The sequence below is a fragment of the Carica papaya genome, chromosome 7, assembly GCF_054855325.1.
Source record: "Carica papaya isolate Zhongbai chromosome 7, ASM5485532v1, whole genome shotgun sequence".
In the NCBI taxonomy this organism is placed as follows: Eukaryota; Viridiplantae; Streptophyta; class Magnoliopsida; order Brassicales; family Caricaceae; genus Carica; species Carica papaya.
The window spans coordinates 15,909,399-15,931,504 of NC_142315.1; the positions used below are offsets into that span (position 1 = coordinate 15,909,399).

The 22,106-nt window shown below is 37.3% G+C and overlaps 2 protein-coding genes and 1 long non-coding RNA gene across 3 annotated transcripts; all 3 read left to right on the forward strand.

The window, feature by feature from the left end:
* The first annotated feature begins 11,093 nt into the window (after positions 1-11,093).
* Positions 11,094-12,182, forward strand: LOC148253003 (uncharacterized). The gene is made up of 4 exons (XM_088208506.1): positions 11,094-11,189; positions 11,493-11,503; positions 11,663-11,906; positions 11,982-12,182. Exons 1-4 carry the CDS (start codon positions 11,094-11,096, stop codon positions 12,180-12,182), a joined length of 552 nt encoding a protein of 183 aa, XP_088064632.1.
* A 7,027-nt stretch (positions 12,183-19,209) lies between these two features.
* On the forward strand, positions 19,210-19,638 carry LOC148253004 (uncharacterized). Its single transcript, XM_088208507.1, has one exon. The coding sequence runs from the start codon at positions 19,210-19,212 to the stop codon at positions 19,636-19,638; it is 429 nt and encodes a 142-aa protein (XP_088064633.1).
* Positions 19,639-20,046: 408 nt separating this feature from the next.
* Positions 20,047-21,001, forward strand: LOC148253005 (uncharacterized). The gene is made up of 2 exons (XR_015813325.1): positions 20,047-20,607; positions 20,730-21,001. It is a non-coding gene; the product is annotated as an uncharacterized LOC148253005 (long non-coding RNA).
* Positions 21,002-22,106: the final 1,105 nt, after the last annotated feature.

Genomic DNA, 22,106 nt, shown 5'->3' on the forward strand with positions numbered 1-22,106 from the left:
ATATCCTTAGGAGTCATTTCTTGCATCCAACCATCAATAAACCTCTAATGGGTTTCTCATGAGAGTAGCACAGTAGAAGTGTGTTGGACCCTAACTATTACACCAGTACAAATTCTCTCCAAATAAAAATGGAGGTCGATGGAGTAATAAACCAATAACTGTCTCTTAAAAATAATTATAAAGAAAACTTGTGATTTGTAAACTAAATTAAATTAATAATATTTAGAAAAATTTAAAATTAATAAATTAATAAAATTAGATTAGGAAGCAAAATTGGAAACCAAATTTTTTAAATTTAATTAAGAAATATTAAATTAAAAAATTTAAATTTGCCAATTAAATATTTACTTAGATCTTAGGAAAATTTAAAATATGAAATCCCATTTTTAAATGTGAAATTTAATTAGTTAGGACTTAAAAATATAAGAAATTAGAGTTTTAGGGCTATTTTTAATTTAAAAACAAAAACATGGACAAAAATGAAAGAAGAATCTTGATTCGGGGGTCAAACTGCAGTTAAAGAAGCCAAAACATGCCATTTTGATGTGTCCGTGCTAGCGAACCACCGTGTGCCACGCAGAGGCCACGCGAGTAGGGAGCAGAGAAGTGGGAGCAATGGAATAGTTGAAAGCTTGTCGCATCAGCATGAGGGATCGATCGTGCAGTCCGGATCGATCCACACGCATGTGAGAGGTGCACCTTCAACGACATTGATCTCCTGTGTCAGCAATCCAACGGCCCAGAATCACCTAGTAGGTTTGTGAGATACACGTTCAATAGTCCAGATCGCCTGTCTCAGTGATCGGATGACTGAGAGGCACGGAGGCAAAAAACTGAGGGAGAGGGACTGAATGGCCATGATCTCTCGTACTTTTGATCCAATAGCCAAATTTCAAGCATCATAAAAAATTCCCAATTCTCATCTTGCCCCTCTCACTTAAACAAATTGTGCAGCCTTGATCTACTGCATGAAAATGAATGATCAGATGTATTTTCAAAACCCCTGCCCTTAAAAAAATCAAGCTTTCTTCTTTTTCTTTGACCGAGGAAGGAAAATTTATAGAAGCAAGGGAGAGAGCCATCAAGGAGAGAGAAAGAGAGGAAAGAGAGAGAAAAATGCCTAACCACCAAGGGTGATCGAGCAAATCGTGGCCCCTAGTGGTTGACTAACATAGCAAAACTAGAAACAACTTGATTTCTGTTGGTTTCTGACTGGGTCGCACATGAATCAACTTTGAAATCAGGTGAGAGTCTTCACTTGAAAACTAAAATTTATCCCTCATTTTAATTTCTCTAACTATCTAAGACCTCTAGGCATGTCCAAGTTTTGAAAATCATCAACGAACAAGCCAAAATTTCAAGCAACCCATTAACCCGGTTCTGCTGGTATCATGACCAGACTCCCTAATTCCCTTTCAGTTTTCTTTCAATTTCCTTTTGATTTTAAGCTAAAATATGAACTAGAATGTAGTCTAAATATCATAAAACACGATAGTTTTCAACTGAAGATTCACCGAAAATCAACCAATTTAATTTGTTAAAAACCCCCAAAAGTCTTGGGGTTGTCACTAACCAAGAGACTTTGATAAATCTGACAGGTTCTAAAGCATTTTTGGAGGCAAGTTTGAAGCCCAAAATCGATCTTTCTTGCATAGGAGTTTGTATGTATATGTAATAGTAATATTTAAGTCCCATTTATATGTTTTAAAATAAAAAAATTGACGTCGTTTGAATCGTCTTTAAACTGGTTAAACATGTTTAAAAATGGAATTTTAAACCTCTTCAGGTGGGTAAAACCACAGGGAAAGTTTTGTAAACCATCACGACAACATTTTTTTGATTTTCATTCATTTGCATGTTGCTTGATTTAAGTTCATGCGTGTGTATTTCCTATTTTATGCAATATGCGATAATTTATGATGAGTGGATGTGGATTGAGTAGATTTGATTAAGTTTACATGTTCGATTGCTTTAGAATTTAAAAAGTAATTTTATGAATGTTTGATTTTTGAACTTAAAATGATTTCTGAACAAGAAGTAAATTTTCTTTAAAAATGACCTAGAATAATTGAAGAAATCAAATGAATTAATTGAATGTTGACTTAAAAATGTTAAACAAAAATTCAAAAAAATACAAATTAGCATAAAATGATAAATTAACAAAATCAACATAAATAAATAAAAAAATAATATTAAAAATAATACCACTCAACTTATAATCTAAATACAAATTAAAAATTTTACCTAGGAAATACTAATAAAATTCAGTAATAAATTTAAGCTTATATGTAAATCAACTTTTGAATATATATAAATCAACTTTTTGAAGAGAATTAAGAATAAATGGATAGGAATAAAGGAAATAAAATTACTAGATTATGATGGAAAATTGGATTTAGTAAAATTACGTTTAGTAATCTTGGTAAAAAAAAATTGGGAAAAAGAACTAGATTAAATAAAATCTAATCTAAAAAATTCTCAAAACAAATATTAAATTAACAAAGTCAACTTATAAGAAATAACTAATAAACTAAACACATAACAAATAAATTAATTAAATTAGCTCAACTCACATTATGTATTAAATCCTAAATATTGAAAATTTCAACGAAGGAAAATAAGTAGAAAAGAAATTTTATGATGAGAAAGGATATAAGCACTTGAATAAGTCAAATGAGTCAAATAAAAATCTAAACGTAGAATTTAGGATAGAAATACAATAATAATATCAAGTACTCATCAAATAAAAGTTCAAATGCGTCAGAACGGTATGGCTGAAATTCAGTAATTTGTAAACCCTGCCAATGGGTAGATGAAAGCCCTTCTGTGATATTTTAAGTACTAATTAAGGCAAATAAGTGTCAGATACAGACTTAAAATAACGAGTGCATGATAAAATTTATGCAACGGAATAAAATCATTATAAATTCCTTGCAAATATATATGAGTTCCAATACGTATATATATTAAGGCCAGAAGTGGTTGCAAAATATAAAATAAAACATAAGGGCCACTTCTTTCACTATGCTATTGGACTCAACAGAGTGCGTGAATAGTCATGCACTCAAACTTGTGGATCCGCGGGATCCTCATAGACTTCCAAGGATGGGTCAGCCTGCGGTTCCTCACTTTCTTCCTCATCTAGGGGAGGGAGAGAGCATGGAAAGAGTGTATTCTATATGCTCAATAAGAAAAATAGTATTAAATTAACATTGTAAGATTTTAAAAGTTATTTATTTTATCCTACCATTTAGTTTCCTCGTTTACCTATCTCACATTATGAAAAATTACTTATTTGTTAAGAATATAATACGTTAATACAGAAAATAAAATAAATCATGAAATGCTCAGATTTTCGTGTCATGCTTCGCGAAGTCATTACAACTTCCATCTCTGATGGCAGATACAGATTTTTAACTACCCAAGTGGAATGACCAGATCATATACAAATACGACAATCTGCTCAGTCCCATTTTCAGTTGGCCAAACTATGGTAGGATCTATGATCACGGTTGTTCCAGCCACAGTGGCTTTAACAGATATCTACAGTCACGACATTACTTAGCCAAGGGTGACCTCTACAGATAATGTGACACCACTCTCGTCAAGGGTACGTCGTCATCTAGTAGGAGCAGTCCTCTCACGTCTTTCCAGACCAGATAGGAGAAGGAGAAACAGATACCTCGAAGGGTAAAGGGAGCAAATACCCTTTAGAGATAAAAAGCCTAACGAGACACTTGATACAATATGCATATCAATACAAATACACTTCAGACCAAACAGACTTCATTCCACTTTTATGGTTTTTTTTGTACTCTTTACTTTTACCAATTACATATTATATTTATTATATGCGATTTCATTAAGTGTCTGCAATTCATATAGCATGCTTGAAAACAAGAACAATTCGACTCATCTGAACAGAAAGACATAGAAAACAGGTAAAATAATAATCATATTAAATTAGTTTATCTAAAAATACTCCTTAAGACGTTGAAAGAAATACTAGATTCCTTACTGAAACCCTAATGTTTTCTCCTTCACCGTTTTCTTTTCTTTCTTTTCTTCTTTCACTAGACCACTATCTCTCTCTCTCTCTCATTTTAAACCTTTAAAAAATGAAAGAGTGAAAGTGTGGAGAGCAAGGGAAGGGGGAGGAGAATTTAAAGAATTTTAGAATCGTCAAATTTGCACCAAGTAGCAAAATCTACTATAGAGAGAGGAGAAAAAAATGCTCGACACGAAAAACAAGAGAGGAGGGCCTCCTCCACCAACGGTGTGGCACTGCCTGAGGTGGCAAGGCACCAACCAACACGCTGCAGGGTAGCCTAAAGGCGCACAGGCCTCCTACCATGCGCGCAGGGCCTGGATACGCGGAGCGTCGTCCGTGCAGGCCTGATCTTTTTAAGAAGATTTTGGAAGGTTAATCCACCGACCCTGAGATAACCAAAAATATGAGTCAGTTTACTTATGATGAATTTCCTAATTTTAAGCTCACAGATGATGGATTGTGCAGATTTCAAGATCGTATTTAGGTCCCCACTGTTGTTAGGATGAATGAAGCACTGGGACCTGAGGCATCAATATTGGTGGCCCAAAATGAAGAAAGACATTGTCGACTATATCTCCTGATGTCTTGCTTGCCAACGAGTTATGGTTGAACACAAGAGACCCGACGATTTATTGTAAAGCCTCCCTATTTCGAAATGGAAGTGGGAGTATGTGACCATGAACTTTGTTACCAGTTTGCCCAGAACCTACTCCAGTCGTAATGCAATATGGGTCATCACTGACAGATTGACCAAGACCATCTATTTTCTACAAATTAAAACCACAAATTCCACCAACAGATTAGCCCGATTGTACGTCGAGGAGATTATTCAACTCCATGGCGTTCCCTCATCTATTTTATCAGACAAAGATCCTTAGTTCACCTCCCATTTTTAGGACAACTTTCAAAAAGCACTTGGTTCAGGATTGTACTTCTACACTACTTATCATCCCCAGACCGATGGCATCGGCATGGCTCCATATGAAGCCCTATATGATAGGCCCTACCGTTCTCCCACTTGTTGGAACGAATTCAGGAACCAGCTTCGCTTAGGACCTAATTACATCCAAGAGACTATCAAGAAAGTCGCTATCATTTGAAGGAACTTAGCCACCACCTAGAGTCACTATAAAAGCTAAGATGACAGTCGTAGAAGACCCTTAGAATTTGTTATTGGCAATCAAGTCTTCATTTAAGATCTTGAACAAGGTTTTTCAACATGCCCCAGATCAATACGTCATTTTATTCATTTATGAAATCCTAATGCATTCTAAGAGTCATGAAGAACACGCAGCTCACTTGTCTCAGATATTGGAAACCCTCCACTGGAACCATCTGTATACTAAGTTCAGCAAATGCTCTTTTTAGTTGGATCAAGTCTCCTTCCTTGGCCATGTAATTTCTAGCAAAGGAGTTTTTGCGGATCCATCCAAAGTTAAAACAAGGATAAACTGGAACCCACCAATAAATCTCGCTGAGGTACAAGTTTCCTTAGTTTAGCAAGTTATTACTGGAGATTCATCATTGGGTTTTCCAATATTGCAACTCTGTTGACCCGTCTAACCAGAAAGGGTGTATCATATATTTGGGATTATAAATGTAATAAAACTTTTGCTGAGTTAAAGTATCATGTAACACCCTGTAACACCCTGCTTTGTCCCTAGAGTTTACATGTAACACCCTGCTCATCGCTATACTTAATTAATTTGGAAAACCCTATTTATTCGGGCCCTTAGGCCGCGTTGAACTCATTTAGTTTACCCGTAAATTATTATCATAATTCGTAAATTATGCCGATTTTTATTTATTTTGATTTTATTTTAATTGATTCTATTTAATTTTATTTTAGTTGAATTTGATTTATTTTATTTTATTTCAATCTAAGTAAATAAAATTTAAAAAAAGAAATAGGAGAAATCCCATGGAGTCAACCCTACGCGTGCCTGTCGTGCGCAAGCAGGGCGTCAGCGCAGATAGGTGCCGCACACTGTGCGTGCGCTGTGCACACAGCAGACCTCTGCAGATAGGCCCTTATGAACATCAGGCCTGCAGGCAATAGGCTTGCACATGTGGCAGGGAGGAACGTGCTCCTGCATTTTAGCCTGCAGCCCGCCGGATAGGCCATTGCCACCTCAGGCAGTGTGTCGCTGCCCACCTCAGGTGGCATGCCGTCGCTATCAGTGGAGGAGATTTTTTTCCTCTGTTTTGTATGTCGAGCATCTTTTCTCTCTCTTCACCAGATTTTTTCACTTGGCGCAAATCTAACAGCTCCTAATTTCTATAAATAGGGGCCCTTCCTTCCTATTTTCTCCACACTTCATTCTTCCACCTTTCAAGAATTAAAGAAGAGAGAGTGATCTAGAGAGAGAAGGAAAGGAAGAAAAGTTGAATGGTGTAGAAGAAATTATCAAAGTTTTGGTAAGGAATCTAGTATTTCTTTAAACATCTTAAGGGGTATTTTTAAATAAAAAATGGGATTAAATTGATAATTTGCATGCTTTTGTGTTTATAGTTTTAATAAGTTGAATTGTTCTTGATTTAAAGCATGCTATGTGATTTATAGACACTTGATAATTTGTATATAATTAAAATAATATAAAACTGATAAGGTTATCCGAAAGATAAAAGAAATGAAAGAAAAAGAGAGAGAAATGTTGAATGAAGCATGAATGATCCGACTATGTATCTGTATTGACATGCATAATGTATTAAATATCTCGTTAGGCTTTTTATCTCTGAAGAGTATCTGTTCCCCTAACCCCATTCAGGGTATCTGTTTCTCCTTTCCCCATCTGGTTTAGAAAGATGTAAGAAGACCACTCCCTGTGAATGACGATGTACCCTCTAACGAGAGTAGTGACATGAATATCTGTTAAGGGTCACCCCTGTCTAAGTACTATCGTGACTATAGAATATCTGATAGGACCACTATGGTTGCTACGGTCGTGGTCATAGATCATACCATAGTTTGACAAACTGAAAATGTGCCTGAGCAAATTGCTATTATCTGTATCTGATCTGGTCATTCCACATGGGTAGTTGGAAATCTGTATCTACCTTCAGAGATGGAAGTTGTAACAACTTTGCGAAGCATGATACGAAAATTTGAGCATTTTATGATTTATTTAATTTTCTCTATTATCTGGTCATTCCATATGGGTAGTTGGAAATCTGTATCTACCTTCAGAGATGGAAGTTGTAACAACTTTGCGAAGTAGGATATGAAAATCTGAGCATTTCATGATTTATTTGATTTTCTCTATTATCTGGTATGATGTGTGTTTGTTTTATTTATATTAACATGACGTTTTTCTCTAATAAATAAATTATTTTCATAATGTAAGATAAGTATATTAAGTAGTCAAATGGTAAGTATTTATGTTAGAATAATTTACTTTTAAAACCTTACGATGTTATTTAAATATTGTTTTCCTTAATGAGCATATGGAACTCACTTTTTCCATGCCCCCAGATGAGGAAGAAAGTGATGAATCGCTAGTTGACCTACCTATTAAAGTTTACAAAGATCCCATGGATAAACAAAACTTGAGTGCATGATCTTTCCCACACTCTGATGAGTCCAATAGCATGGTGAAAGGAGTGGCCCTCTTTGGTATTTTGTAGCCACTTCTTGCCTCAGTTATATGTATGTAATTAGAACTCATATATATATATAAGGGATTTGTACTAATTTGTTCTACTGCATATAAATTTTATCATGCACTCATTATTCTATTTCTGTATCTGACACCCACCTGCCTTAATTAGCATTTGGGATGTCACAGATGGTATCAGAGTAGAATAATGCAGAACAAATTCCTTACACTAAGGCGTTAGATAGAAAGACCCTTAGAGTACCTAGGAAGAATAAGTCATTTTTTCAAAAATTAGACCACCAACTTGTGTCTTCCTTTCTTTTGTAGGAATGACGTGAGGAAGACCATCTGAAGAGCATATCGACCAAAGTTGAATTTGTCAAACTCTTTCAAGCCATCCAAGGATTGACTGCAGCCATAAGACAAAATCATGTTAACCGTTGTCCACCTCCTGCCCCAGAATATTGAATGATCGAAAGGTCTATTTCCCACAATATAACGAAGTTTAGGAAGCTTAACTTGCCACATTTCGAAGGTGGTTATGACACCTTAGTAGCCAAAGCTTGGATCCTATAGATAGAGAAGCTTTTCTCTGTTTTAGACCTGACTAAGGAACAGAAGGTTCCCCTAGCAGCCTTTATGCTAAATGGTGAAGTCGAACACTGGTAGCGACTTAAAAAGAAAGTCCTACCTACCCCTACCACCTGGGATATTTTCATGGATGCTTTTTATGATAACTTTTTCCCTACCTATGTTTGAGAAAAGGAGGAAATATTTTAGGATTTCTGCCAAGGAAACATAACAGTTGCTCAGTATGTAGCCTGTTTTTTCCAACTATCTAGATTTGCCCCTCTAATGGTCACCCTCGAAAATCAAAAAGTTAAGAAGTTTCTAAAGGGCCTTCGTGTTGACATCTATTACCAGGTTACGATGTTGAGACCTAGCTCGTATACAGAGGTGCTAAAACATCCCAGTTGATCGAATACCTTATCTCGGCCAAACACCAATGCATTGCTCGAGTGTATAGCCAACAGCAACAACCCCAACAACTTAGAAGGAGATTGCCTGACCTAGTAAGTAGTTACCCCGATAAACAAACCAAAGTTTCCCTTCTCCTTACTTTACCTCCACCTATGGGTCAGCCTGCCCGACCTACCCAACCCTGTTAGCATTGTGGTCACTCACATGGTGACCTATCTTGTCGGCGTATCAATCATGCTTGCTATCAATGCGAAAGAACCCAACATCTAATAAAAGACTGCCCCTAGCGACCAAAGGACGTGGCCAGACCTGTAGCACAAGGTCATGTGTACCAACTAGATGAACCTAGTGCTCTCCCCCCTCCTATTCTGATCCAGAGTATGTTTTCTATTCATGATACTTCTGCCAAGGCTTTGATCAGGATAAGTGCTACTCATTCTTTTATTTTTTGTGCATTTGCTTGTAAGCTTGACATTAGGCCAAAATCTTTAGAGGACATTTAACGGTAGAAGCTCCCTCTAGGGGATTATTAAAAGCTCATTGTGTATATAAAGATTGTAAGATAAAGGTTTCAGGGATAGAAGTATACGTGAATCTAATATCGTTAGATTTTTCAGGATTTGATGTGATATTAGGAATGGACTGGCTAGAAAAGTATAGAGCGATAATCGATTATGAAAGTAAAATTACAACTTTGCAATCCTTGAAAAATGAATAAAATCTATTGTTATTGTTTTTCCTAACAATTGAATAAATAGGAATATGGGTGTTGATCCTGCTGTGGGTTCCATACAGATTGTTTGTAACTTTTCAGATGTCTTTTCCATCGAAATTCCTAGTTTTCTTCCCCCACAAAAAGTAGAGTTCCTAATTGAATTGTTGCCCGGAACCTAACCAATCTCAAAGCCCGCTTATTATATGAGTTGTGTTAAGCTTGCAGAACTAGAAAATTAGCTTTATGAACTAATTACTCAAAAGTTTATCTGCCCTAGTCATTCTTCTTTGGGTGCTCCTGCATTATTCGTGAAAAAGAAGGATGGTTCCCTTAGACTCTATATGGATTTCTGAGAACTTAACTGAGTAACATTTAAAAGCAAGTACCTTTTACCTATAATCGACGACCTCTTTGATCAACTAAAAGGAACCACGACTTTCTTTAACATTGACCTCAGGACGGGATACCACCAACTAAGAGTCAAAGAAAAAGATATTCTGAAGATTACTTTCTAGTGTAGGTACAGTTTGTAAAAGTTCAGGGTAGTGCCATTCGGGTTAACCAATGCCCTGCAACCTTCATGCACCTCATGAATAGAGTTTTTCAGCACGCACTAGATCAATACGTCATCATATTTATTGATAACATCTTAGTGTACTCCAAGAGCCTAGAGGAACATGCAATACACTTGACTGAAGTTTTGGAGACCCTTCGCCAGAACCAAATATATGATAAACTTAGAAAATGCTCCTTCTGGTTGGATCGAGTTTTCTTCCTCGATCACATAATTTTGAGTGAAGGAGTTTCTGTGGATCTGTCCAAGGTTGAAACAGTAGTCAATTATAATCTGCCCACCAATGTGGTCGAGGTACATAGTTTCCTTGGTTTGGTAGGTTACTACCGACGATTCATCAACGAATTTGCTAACATTGCTGCTCCATTAACCTGACTCACCTGAAAGGGTGTACCATTTATCTGGAAATGTGAATGCAATGAAAGCTTCATGGAATTGAAGCGTTGTCTTACCTCTGCTCCTGTGTTGATCCTCCCTAACACTATTGGAAGATTTTAGGTCTACTGCGATGCATCTCATATTAGTTTGGAGTATGTCTTGATGCAGCATGGTAGAGTGGTCACTTATGGGTCCAGATAATTAAAACTTCATGAGCAAAACTACCCTACCCATGACATGGAGTTGGTAGTCATTATCCTTGCCCTGAAGATATGGCGTCATTACTTGTTTGGTTAGACTTTTGAGATTTACACTGATAACAAGAGTTTGAAATACATCTTCTCATAGAGGGAGCTAAATATGAGACAGAGACGCTAGATGGATCTCCTAAAGGACTGTGACTACAAGATCATCTATCACCTCAGTAGAGAAAATATAGTTGTCGATACACTAAGCCAAAAGGAGTTCGTTGTGTTGGCCCAAACCATGGCCTCCAGTTGGAAATTAATGGATACTATACAGTCTCTCTACCTCAGCTGCTATGACAAAGGCACCTATTCTGCTCAAATCTGAGCCCTACTGCATCTCTTCATGAAAATCTGGGAAGCTCAGTCTACGAACCCAGAACTCACCAAGAATCTAGGTAAGTTCTTTTCTGACGAATCTCCAGATTTCAGGATTTCAGATGATGGATTGTTTCGATTTCAGAATTGAATTTGAGTCCCCGTTACTGTAAGGGCAGATATTCTAAAGACCACCCATGCTTCCAAGCTATCCATCCATCCTAGGAGTACCAAAATGTACCGAGACTTCAAGCGTCAATACTGCTGGCCAAGAATGAAGAAGGACATACTCAACTATGTCTCCCGATGCCTCACTTGCCAGAGAAATAAGGTAGAACATCAGAGACCCAGCAGTTTGTTACAAGGCCTCCTGATTCCAGAATGAAAGTGGGAGCATGTAACTATGGATTTTATGACAAGATTGCCCAGGACTTGTTCTGGTCATAACGTTATTTAGGTCATCGTTGACAAACTAACCAAGACCGCCCATTTTCTGCCCATCAGAATCACTGGCTCCACCAGTAAATTAGCCCGCCTATATATTGATGAGATTATTCAACTTCATGGTGTTCCCTCATCCATTGTATTTAATCGAGATCCTTGATTTACGTCCCACTTTTTGGACAACTTTCAGGAAGCTATGGGGTCTGAATTATATTTCAGCACCGCTTATCATCCCCAAATGGATGGTTAGTTGGAATGTACAATTCACACGTTGGAAGACATGTTGCGTGTTTGCATCCTTAACTTTGGCGATAACTTGTATGAGTATCTTTACCTTTGTGAATTTTCTTATAATAATAGTTATCATTCCAGCATCGATATGTCTCCGTATGAAGCATTGTACGATAGGCCTTGCCATTCTTCCACTTGTTGGAGTGAAGTCAGGAACCAGCACCCTTTAGGACCAAATTTCATCCAAGAGACTATTGAGAAGGTCTTAATTATCCACAAGAATTGGGCTACTACCCAGAGTTGTCAGACGAGTTATACCGATAATCATTGGCGACCCCTGGAATTTGCCGTTGGAGATCAGTTTTTCCTCAAGGTTTTCCCCTACAAAGGAAATATGCAGTTCAAAAAAAGAAAGAAGTTAAGCCCTCGTTATGTGGGACTTTTTTAGATCATTGAGCGCATTAAACCCATGGCGTACTACCTTATTCTACCCTGCGAGTTTACGGGTTTACATGATATTTTGTACGTCTCAATGCTCAAAAGGTACTACCCTGACCCTTCTCATATCATTTCTCATAATGAAGCGCAGATTAAAGCTGACATGATGTATGAGGAAATCCTTGTTGAGATCCTTGGGTGGACCGACTAGGTCTTGCACAACAAGACAATTCCCATGGTGAAGGTACTGTGACAACATCATAGTCCAAAAAAAGCAACATGGGAGTTGGAAAGAGAGATGAGGGAGAAGTATCCTGATATGTTTGAGACAAATTTAGGTACCAAATGTTTCTTAGGTGGGTGGCATGTAACACCCTGCCCATCGTTGTGCTTAATTAATTTGGAAAACCTTATTTATTCAGGCTCTTAGGCAACGTTGAACTCATTTAATTTATCCTCAAATTATTATCGTAATTTGTGAATTATATCGAATTTTATTTATTTTGATTTTATTTTAATTGATTTTATTTAATTTTATTTTAGTTGAATTTAGTTTATTTTATTTTATTTCAGTCTAATTAAAAATGAATTTTGAAAAAATAGAAAAACGGGAGAAATCCCATTAGAAAATTCCGCGGGAAAGGAGAGCTACCCGCTTGGGTGCCTACGCACTTTGCGTGTGCACACACACACAGCGGGCACAGGACGTGCACACAGAGCACACATCCGTTTCGCGTGCGTGGCACGGGGTCAACCCTACGAGCGACTGTAGCCCACAAGTGGGCCGTCCGCATGTCATACCACACGCAAGTGGGCCGTTCGCGTGTCATGTCTCGCGCGAACAAATGTCGCACACTGTACATGCGTCGTCCGAACTGCAAGCCTGCACAGATAAGCCCCTGTGCACCTAGCACCTGCGTGTAGCAGGCCCATGCGAACATGCCCCAATCTACCTAGCACCTGTGCGCAGGCTAGCCCTTGTGCACGCGGCAGGGAGGACTGTGCGCCTGCATGCCCCCCCGATGCACTGCATGCTAGCCTGCAGTGCATGGGGGGGCCATTGTCGCCTCGAGCAGTGCGTCACTGCCCACCTTGGGTACGCCACCGCCGTTAGTGGAGGAGATTTTTTTTGCTCTATTTTTTGTGTCGAGCATCTTTTCTCTCTCTTCACTAGATTTTTCCACTTGGTGCAAATCCAAAAGCTCCCAATTTCTATAAATAAGTGCCCTTCCTTCCCATTTTCCCCACACTTCCATTCTTCCACCTTTAAAGAATTTGAGGGAAAGAGAGAGTGATCTAGAGAGAGAAGGAAAGGAAGAAAAATATAACGGTGTAGAAAAAATTATCAAGGTTTCGATAAGAAATCTAGTATTTCTTTAAACATCTTAAAGGGTATGTTTAGATAAAACAAGAGATTAAATGGATAACTTGTGATTTTTGCCTATTTTGCATGCTTTTGTGTTTATAAGTTTAATAAGTTGAACTATTCTTGATTTCAAGCATGATATGTGATTTATAAACACTTGATAATTTGCATGTAATTAAAATAATATGAAACCGTTAAGGTTATCCGCCAGATAAAAAAAACAAAAAAAGATCGAGAAATATGGAATAAAGCATGAATGGTCCGAGAATGTATATGTATTGACATGCATAATGCATCAAGTATCTAATTAGACTTTTTATCTCTAAGGGATATCTGTTCGCCTAACCACATTCAGGTTATCTACTTCTCCCTCCCCCATATGGTCTAGAAAGACGTAAGAGGATCACTCCCTGTAGATGATGGCGTACCCTCTGACGAGAGCGGTGATGAGAATATCTATTAGGGATCACCCTTGACTAAGTATTGTCATGACTATAAAATATCTAATAGGACCACTATGGTTGGTATGGCCGTGGTCATAGATCGTACCATAATTTGGCAAGCCGAAAATGTGCCTGAGCAAATTACTGTTATCTGTATCTGATCTAGTCATCTCACGTGGGTAGTTAAAAATCTGTATCTGCCTTCATAGATGGAAGTTATAACGACTTCGCAAAGCATGACACGAAAATATGAGTATTTCATGATTTATTTTATTTTCTCTATTATCTGGTATGATGTTTTTTTATTTTAATTATATTAACGTGTGGCTTTCTCTAATAAATAAATTATTTTCATAATATAAGATAGATCTACAAAGTAGCCAAATGATAAGTATTTATGTTAGAATAATTCACCTTTGAAACGTTACGATATTATTTAAATATTATTTTTCTTACTGAGCATATGAAACTCACTCTTTCCATGACCCCCCCCCCCTCCCTAGATGAGGAAGAAAGTAAGGAACAGCCAACTGACCTACCTATTGAAGTTTACAAGGATCCTGTGGATCTATAAAACTTGAGTGCATGATCATTCCCGTACTCTGATAAATCCAATAGTACAGTGAAAGAAGTAGCCCTCCTTTTTATATTTTGATTTATATTTTGTAGCCACTTGTGAGCCTAAGCTATATTAATGTAATTAGAACTCATACAGATATATAAGGGATTTGTATTAATTTGTTCTACTGCATATAAATTTTATCATACACTCGTTATCTGTTTCTGTATCTGACACCCACATGCCTTAGTTAGCATTTGAGATGTCACATTGCGGGTCTGCATGATGTTTTCCATGCCTTCATGCTCAAAAGGTACTACCTTGACTCTTCTCACATCATTCCTCATCAAGAAATACAAGTTCAAGTTGATATGACATATGAGGAGCTCCCCACAGAAATCCTTGATTAGACTGACAAAGTTTTGCGCAACAAGAGGACTCTAATGGTGCAGGTGGAGTGGTAACACTATACTTTGGATGAGGCGACATGGGAGTTGGAGAGCTAATGCGAGAGAAGTTTCTTGACCTATTCATGACAAATTTGGGGGACCAAAGTTTCTAAGGTTGGTGGAATATAACACCCTAAAAACCTTCATGCTTAATTTGTGATGTGAACCCCTATTTATTTGGGCCTTAAAGACGTTTAAACTCTTTGATATTTTATATTTTGAATTTTTGAATGAATTTTATATTTTAATTACGTATTATTTAGTTAAATAATTATTAAAATTATTTTATTTTATTTTTTGTAGATAATTTATATTTAAATTAATTAACAAGATTTCAGGGGAAAAATAGAGGGAAAAAATGATGAAAAATCCAACGCAAATGCTTACGAGAAGGATCCTCGCACATGTAGCCAGCACAGAACATGCACTTGTGCGTACGTCCCATCCGCGCTTGGCATAGGGCGCAGTTTGCGCGCATGTCCCCGCGCAGATGGCCGCATACTGTCCACGCGATATGCCTACGAATAGTAGGCCTGCACATGGTAGGCCTGCCGAGCCGCCCCTTTGAGTGCCATGCGCCCCCTTCAGGTAGCGCACGCTACCAGTTGGGTGACCAACCACCGCTGACTTGGGCGGGGTGCCCTTATCGTTTGGATGACATTTCCCCCGTTTTTGCATTACTATAACATCGCGTCGTCCATTTGTTTGTCACATCCGTTGGTCGTCACATCTCATCATTTCACCTTGACTTTCTCTCTCTTCACCAAATTTTGCAACTTGACGCAAATCTTACGGTCCCCATTTTTTATAAATAGGGACCCCCACTTTACCATTTTCTCATCACTTCCACTTCATTCTTCTATCCACCAAATAATTTTAGAGAGATAAGGAGTGATCTAGAGAGGGAAGAAGAGGAAAAAAAAGAAGAAAAGACATTAGGAAACACCAAAGTTTGGGTAAAAAATTTAGTATTTAATTTTAAACATCTTAAGGAGTATTTCTAGATTAAAATTAACGAAGTTAAAATTAAATAGTTGCATTATCTAGTTTGTATGCTTAAATGAAATAATTTACGTTGTTAATTGCATGTCCAATTTGAATGATTAATTGTTTGGGATAAATGTTGATACATGAGACATTGTACCATGGTAAAGAAATAAAAGTGATATTCAAGCATGAGAAATACGTATTGATATCAGCATGCATGATTCATAAATTATTTCGTTAGGATTTTTAGCTCTGAGGGATTTCTGTTTCTCCTTCCATCTGGTCTGAAAAGACGTGAGAGGATCACTCCCTATGGATGACAGCATACCCTTTGACAAGAGTGGTGACGCGATATGATTATAGGGGTCACCTTTGGCAAAGTACGATTGTGCCCAGAGTTAACATGTAGGACCACTGTGATTGGCACGACCGTGGTCATAGATCGTGTCATGGTTTGGCAAGCCACAAATTACTGATATAATATGAAATGAATTGGTCATCCCACATGGGTAGTCAGAAATCCATATTGCCTTTAGTAGATGGAAGTCGGAACGACTTCGCGCGAAGAGAAAAATAGAATAAAGTTCATATCATGATTTGTTTGATTTTCTCTATTTTCGACATGATTGATTCGATTGATATGATATGACTTTGACTTGAAATAAATCATTTTCATAATTAATAAAGAACCCTGACTCTCGATGGTGAGCAACGAGGTTACTTTTTTTATTTATTTACTTTTAAAATCTTATGATGTTATTTAAATATTGTTTTCCTCACTGAGTATATAGAACTCTCCTTTTCCATGCGCTCTCCAAATGAAGAAGACAGTGAAGAACCGATCACTGACCTACCCCTTGAAGCCTTTGAGGATCCTGTGGATCCATGAATTTTTATGAATGCATAATTGTCTCGCACTCTAATGAGTCCATCTTTTGTAGAAGTTTGTAATTAATTATGTTTCTACCTCAGTATTGTATTGAACTCTATCATTATTTTTTAAGGACTTATAATTATTTATTCCACTGCATACACTTATCTATTATGCACTTGTAATCTGTTTTTATATCTAACACCCTTATGCTTTAATTTGCATTTGGCATGTCATAAGACACTCAGGCTATGTATTAACTATCAATAGCTTAATCAAGTTACCATCAAGAATAAGTACCCTTTGCCTCACATTGATGACCTCATTGATCAATTGCATAGAGCATCAATTTACTCTAAGATTAATCTCAGGTTAGGTTACCACCAGTTGAGGGTTAAGATCGAGGATATTCCTAAATGGGATTCCATTGTAGATATGGCCAATTTGAATTCAAGGTCATGTCCTTCAAGTTGACCAATGCCCACACTATCTTCATGGAGCTTTGAACAGAGTTTTCAAGCTTGCACTAAATTAGTACATCATCAATTTCTTTAATGACATTCTAGTGTATTCTAAAAGCCTTCATGAACATGCAGTTCCTCTCACTCAAATGTTAGAGACTCTCTTTCAACACTGACTCTATGCCAAGTTAAGTAAATGCTCCTTTTGGTTGAACTGGATTTCTGTCCTTGGTCATATGATTTCTGGAGAGAGAGTTTATGTTAACCCTTCCAAGGTCAAGGTTGTCATTAATTGGAGTCAACTATCTAATGTCACAGAAGTTCACAGCTTTCCAAGACTAGCAAGATATTATCGATGTTTCAACAAGGATTTTTCCCGCACTATTGCTCCCTTAACTCGCCTAACCAAACAGGGTGTCATGTTCAATTAGGATGAAAGACGTGAAGATAGTATATGATTTCTGGAGAGAGAATTTATGTTGACCATTCCAAGGTTGAGGTTGTCATTAATTGGAGTCAACTGTCTAATGTCATAGAAATTTACAGCTTTCCAGGACTAGCAAGATATTATCGATGTTTTATCAAGGATTTTTCCTGCACTATTGCTCTGTTAACTCACATAACCAGACAAGGTGCCATGTTCAATTGGGATGAAAGACGTGAAAATAGTTTTGTCAAACTCAAGCGTCAACTCACTACTGGCCCACTATTGATCCTCTCTAATAATACCAAATGATTTCAAGTCTATTGTGATGTGTTTCATGTTGGTATGAGATGTGTACTCATGTAGCATGGTTAGGTAGTGACATATGGCTCTAGACAACAATAGTCACATAAGCATAACTACCTCACACACAACCTTGAGCTTGCCGCCATTATCTTTACCTTAAAGATATGGTGCCACTATCTGTATGGTCAGATTTTTAAAATATATACTGATCAGAAAAGTATAAAGTATATATTTTCTCAAAAGGAGTTGAACATTAGACAGAGACATTGGATAGACCTTTTGAAGGATTATGACTATAAGATCCTGTACCACCTAGATAAGGGTAATGTAGTCACAGATGCCTTTAGTCAAAAGGACTCTACCATGATAGCAAAATTAATGGCTTCTAGATGGAGGATGCTTGAGACGATTCAAGGTCTTCATTTGAACCATTACGGCGATGACACATACCTTGCCTAGATTTAGATCCAGCCCACTCTTTTCAAGAGAATTTGGGAAGTCCAAGCTACAGATCCTAAAAATTTAAAGCATATAGATAAGTTTTCCTTTGAGGAAGTCTGCAACTTCAAAATAATCAATGATGAATTGTACCAATTTCGAGATCGAGTATGGATACCTAGCGACCCCAAGCTCAGATTGGATGTTCTGAGGGAGGCCCATGCATCCAAATTATTTATCCACCCTGGAAGTACCAAGATGTACAGTTATTTAAGGCACCATTTTTGGTGGCCTGGTATGAAGAAAGAGATTGTTGAGTTTGTCCCTCGATATCTCACTTGCCAAATAATCAAGGCAGAGTATTAGAGATCTAGTGGTGTTTTACAAGATCTACCCATCCCCGAATGGAAATGGGAGCATGTGACCATGGACTTCATCACTGGTTTTCCAAAGACGAGTTCACAATGCGATGCTATATGATTCATTGTGGACAGATTAACCAAGTCTACCCATTTCTTTGCAATCAATACTACAAATTCAATTAGTAACTTAGCCCGATTGTATGTTGAGGAGATTATCTGACTCTATGGTTTTCCTGCTTCTGTGGTTTCAGACAAGGATCTTCGTTTCACCTCTCATCTTTGGAGTAGTTTATAAGAAGCTCATGGCTCCAACTTGTACTTTAGTACTACTTATCATCCTTAAACTGATGGATAGTATGAATGAACTATTCAGACGTTGGAGGATATGTTGTGTGCCTGTGTACTGGAGTTTGGTGGCATTTGGGATCAACATCTCATCCTTACCAAGTTTGCTTAGAACAACAACTATCACTAGAATGGATTATGTCTAGGAAACTATTGACAAGGTTGCCATCATTCGAAAGAACCTCATAACTACCTAGAGTCATCATAAGGGCTATGCTTACAACTGCATGAGAGCTTTGGAATTTGCTGTTGGTGACCATGTCTTCCTAAAGATCTTTCCATACAAGGGAAAGATGCAGTTTAGAAAAAAAAGGGAAGTTGAGTCCCGCTTTGTTGGACCTTTTAAGATCTTAGAACATATAGGTCTTATGTTGTACCATCTTATATTGGCCCTAGAATTTCCTGGCCTGTATGATATTTTTCATGTCTCCATTCTCGAAAAGTATCACTTTGATCCTTCTCACATTATCCCGCATCAATTGGTTAATGTCAATTCATGCATGGCTTATGCGGAGTACCCTACCAAGATTGTCAATTGGACTAAGAAGGCTCCACGCAACAGGAGGATTACTATGGTTAAGGTGCTATGGCAACATCACACTCCAGATGAAGCCATGTGGGAAGTAAAAGAAAAAATGTGGGAAAAATTTCTCTAGTTATTTTGAAAAAAAAATTTAATTTAGAGGACCAAATTTTTGCAAGTTGGGGAGAATGTAGCACTCCAAAACCTTTGTGCTTAAATGTGGTGTTTAAAAAAGGAAGAGTCCATGATTTCTAGGCATCACAACCTTTAACCATTTAATTTCCTAGTGGTATTTTTAAATGTGGTTGCATGTTTTTCAGAATGAGATGTTTGTTTTAATTACTTTTAAATTTCTTTTCAAAATTATTAATTTAATTTAATTTAATTTAATTTATTTTTTTATTATTTTATAATTATTTTAGAAAGAAAGAAAAAAACGAAAAAAAAAAAGGGCAGAAAAACCCACGAACGCGTGGGGCGCCCGTGCATCCGTGCACTTGCGCACTCGCACTCATGGGGGACTCTGTGCGTATGCCCACGCACATGTTGTGTTTGCCTTGCACGCCGACATCACCTTGCAAGTGACTACGCGTAGTCGCATCAGTCATTCGCGTGTGGTAGTGTGCCTACACACAGAGCGCAGCTATACGCACTTGTGCCTACACGGGCACGCCAGCTGCAGCCTGCGCATTGGCAGCTTGCAATTTCATCACCTCGGCTACCGCATCCAGTCTTTGTCTCCTTAGCTGCTGCGTGTAGCCTTGTCGCCTCGGCCACCATGCTACTTGTCTCGTTAGCCATCCCATCGCCAACCATCTCTCTCTCTCTCTCTCTCCATCACATGTCCTCACAGATGGTGCCATGTGGCGAGCATCCAAGACCCCTCCCATAATTATTTAAAGGGGCCTTTCTCCTTATTTTCTCCATTTTCCATTTCCCTCTTCTAATATCCACTTTCTAAAAAAAATTAGAGAGAGAAGGAAAGTTTAGAGAGAGAAAAAAAACAAAAAAGAAAGAAAAAGTAGGAGTTCCCAATTTTGTTCAAGGATCTTTAAGAGCCATTTTATTCTCCTCCCAATAGACAAATCAAGTTAAGGTGTAGGTAAGGGATCTTTTGGTATTTTCTCTTATATTCCTAAGTAAGTTTTCTAGATAAGTTACATTGAAGATTAAATAATTTTAATACATGAACTTTTATTTTTGTTGATTTTTAATTTGTTTCAGCATGAAAACATGGGATAATATGCATGATTGGTACAAAACATGATGATTCAAGGGATGTCTGGGTTTGGCACTTTGCCTTGCCTTTGGTAAGGGTAAAGAGAATCATTCTTTGGGGCCATGGCTTAAGAGGATGACTCGATGGTCAAGTCTGGGTAAAATAGACCATGGGTTGGATATATTATTAGATTCTCCACTAATTTCTAAGTATGTGACCATTATGAATAAGAACACAATCAAAAAGAGAAAAGAATGAAAAATCTATTTTCTTATTATCTTTGAGGGAGTTTTGTCTCTTTCTACTCTATATCTGAAAATATTGGTGAAACACTCTCTGTGAATGAGATGAGAATTCCCTCTAACAAGAGTGGATTCGCGATGTGATATGTAGGACCACAGTGACAAGTATGGTCATGGTCAATACATTATACCCAATATGGAAATGGAAATAAAACCAACTAATTGAAACATGACTAGGATAGTTATTGATACTTTAAAGTAATTTTGTATGACTGTTCTTTTATTATTTCATGATCTACTTATGCTCTTAGTTGGTTCAACTAGTTTTTTATTTTAATGCATGGCTATGATTTGATTATCTTTCCTCTATGCCTTTCTATTCAATATGATAACAATGTTCACATGGTTTTTTTAAGAAAGATAAAAGGTTTTTGTTGAATATTTAAAAATAAATTCATCTTGTGACGAACTACTGAGCTAAGTTATTTATTTGAATATGGAAATTTTTATTTAAAAATTATCACTTTTGTAAACCTTAATAGTGTAGTTTAAATACTATTTCCCTTATTGAGTTATACGGAACTCACTCCAATCCATGCCCCCCTCAGATGATAGAAGTGATGGTTCACTCACTAAGTTATCCCTTGAAGCTTGTTTGAATCCCTTCATTGATCCTTAAGATGATTATGAGTGATATGTTTTGTCCGCAGTCTGATGGAACCAGTTGTAATGATAGAAGTGGTTCTTATAACCTTTGTGTATTTAAATTTTAGTAGCCAATTTTTTGGCCTCAGTTGTAAACATTAAACCTTTGTTTGTTGTAAGGGATTCTATTTTTTTTCTACTGCATATATTTTATTTCTTGTATTGTATATGTTTCTATTGGAGGGTATGTTGTTGGCTGCTTTAACCCCACTTCTACTCAACATTGATCCTCCCCCCTATTTGAATAAGGCCAAAAAGAATGCCTGCCAAGTTTAGATAAGGGATGCTTCCCCTAACCATTAATATCATACTCCTTTTTACCCCACCAGGTATCTAGGATGTCGTAGCACTCGTACATATAGCGACCATGTTTCACACATGTGAAGGCCCACACAGGTATAGGCCACCAGTATCCATACCCACACCACATTTTGG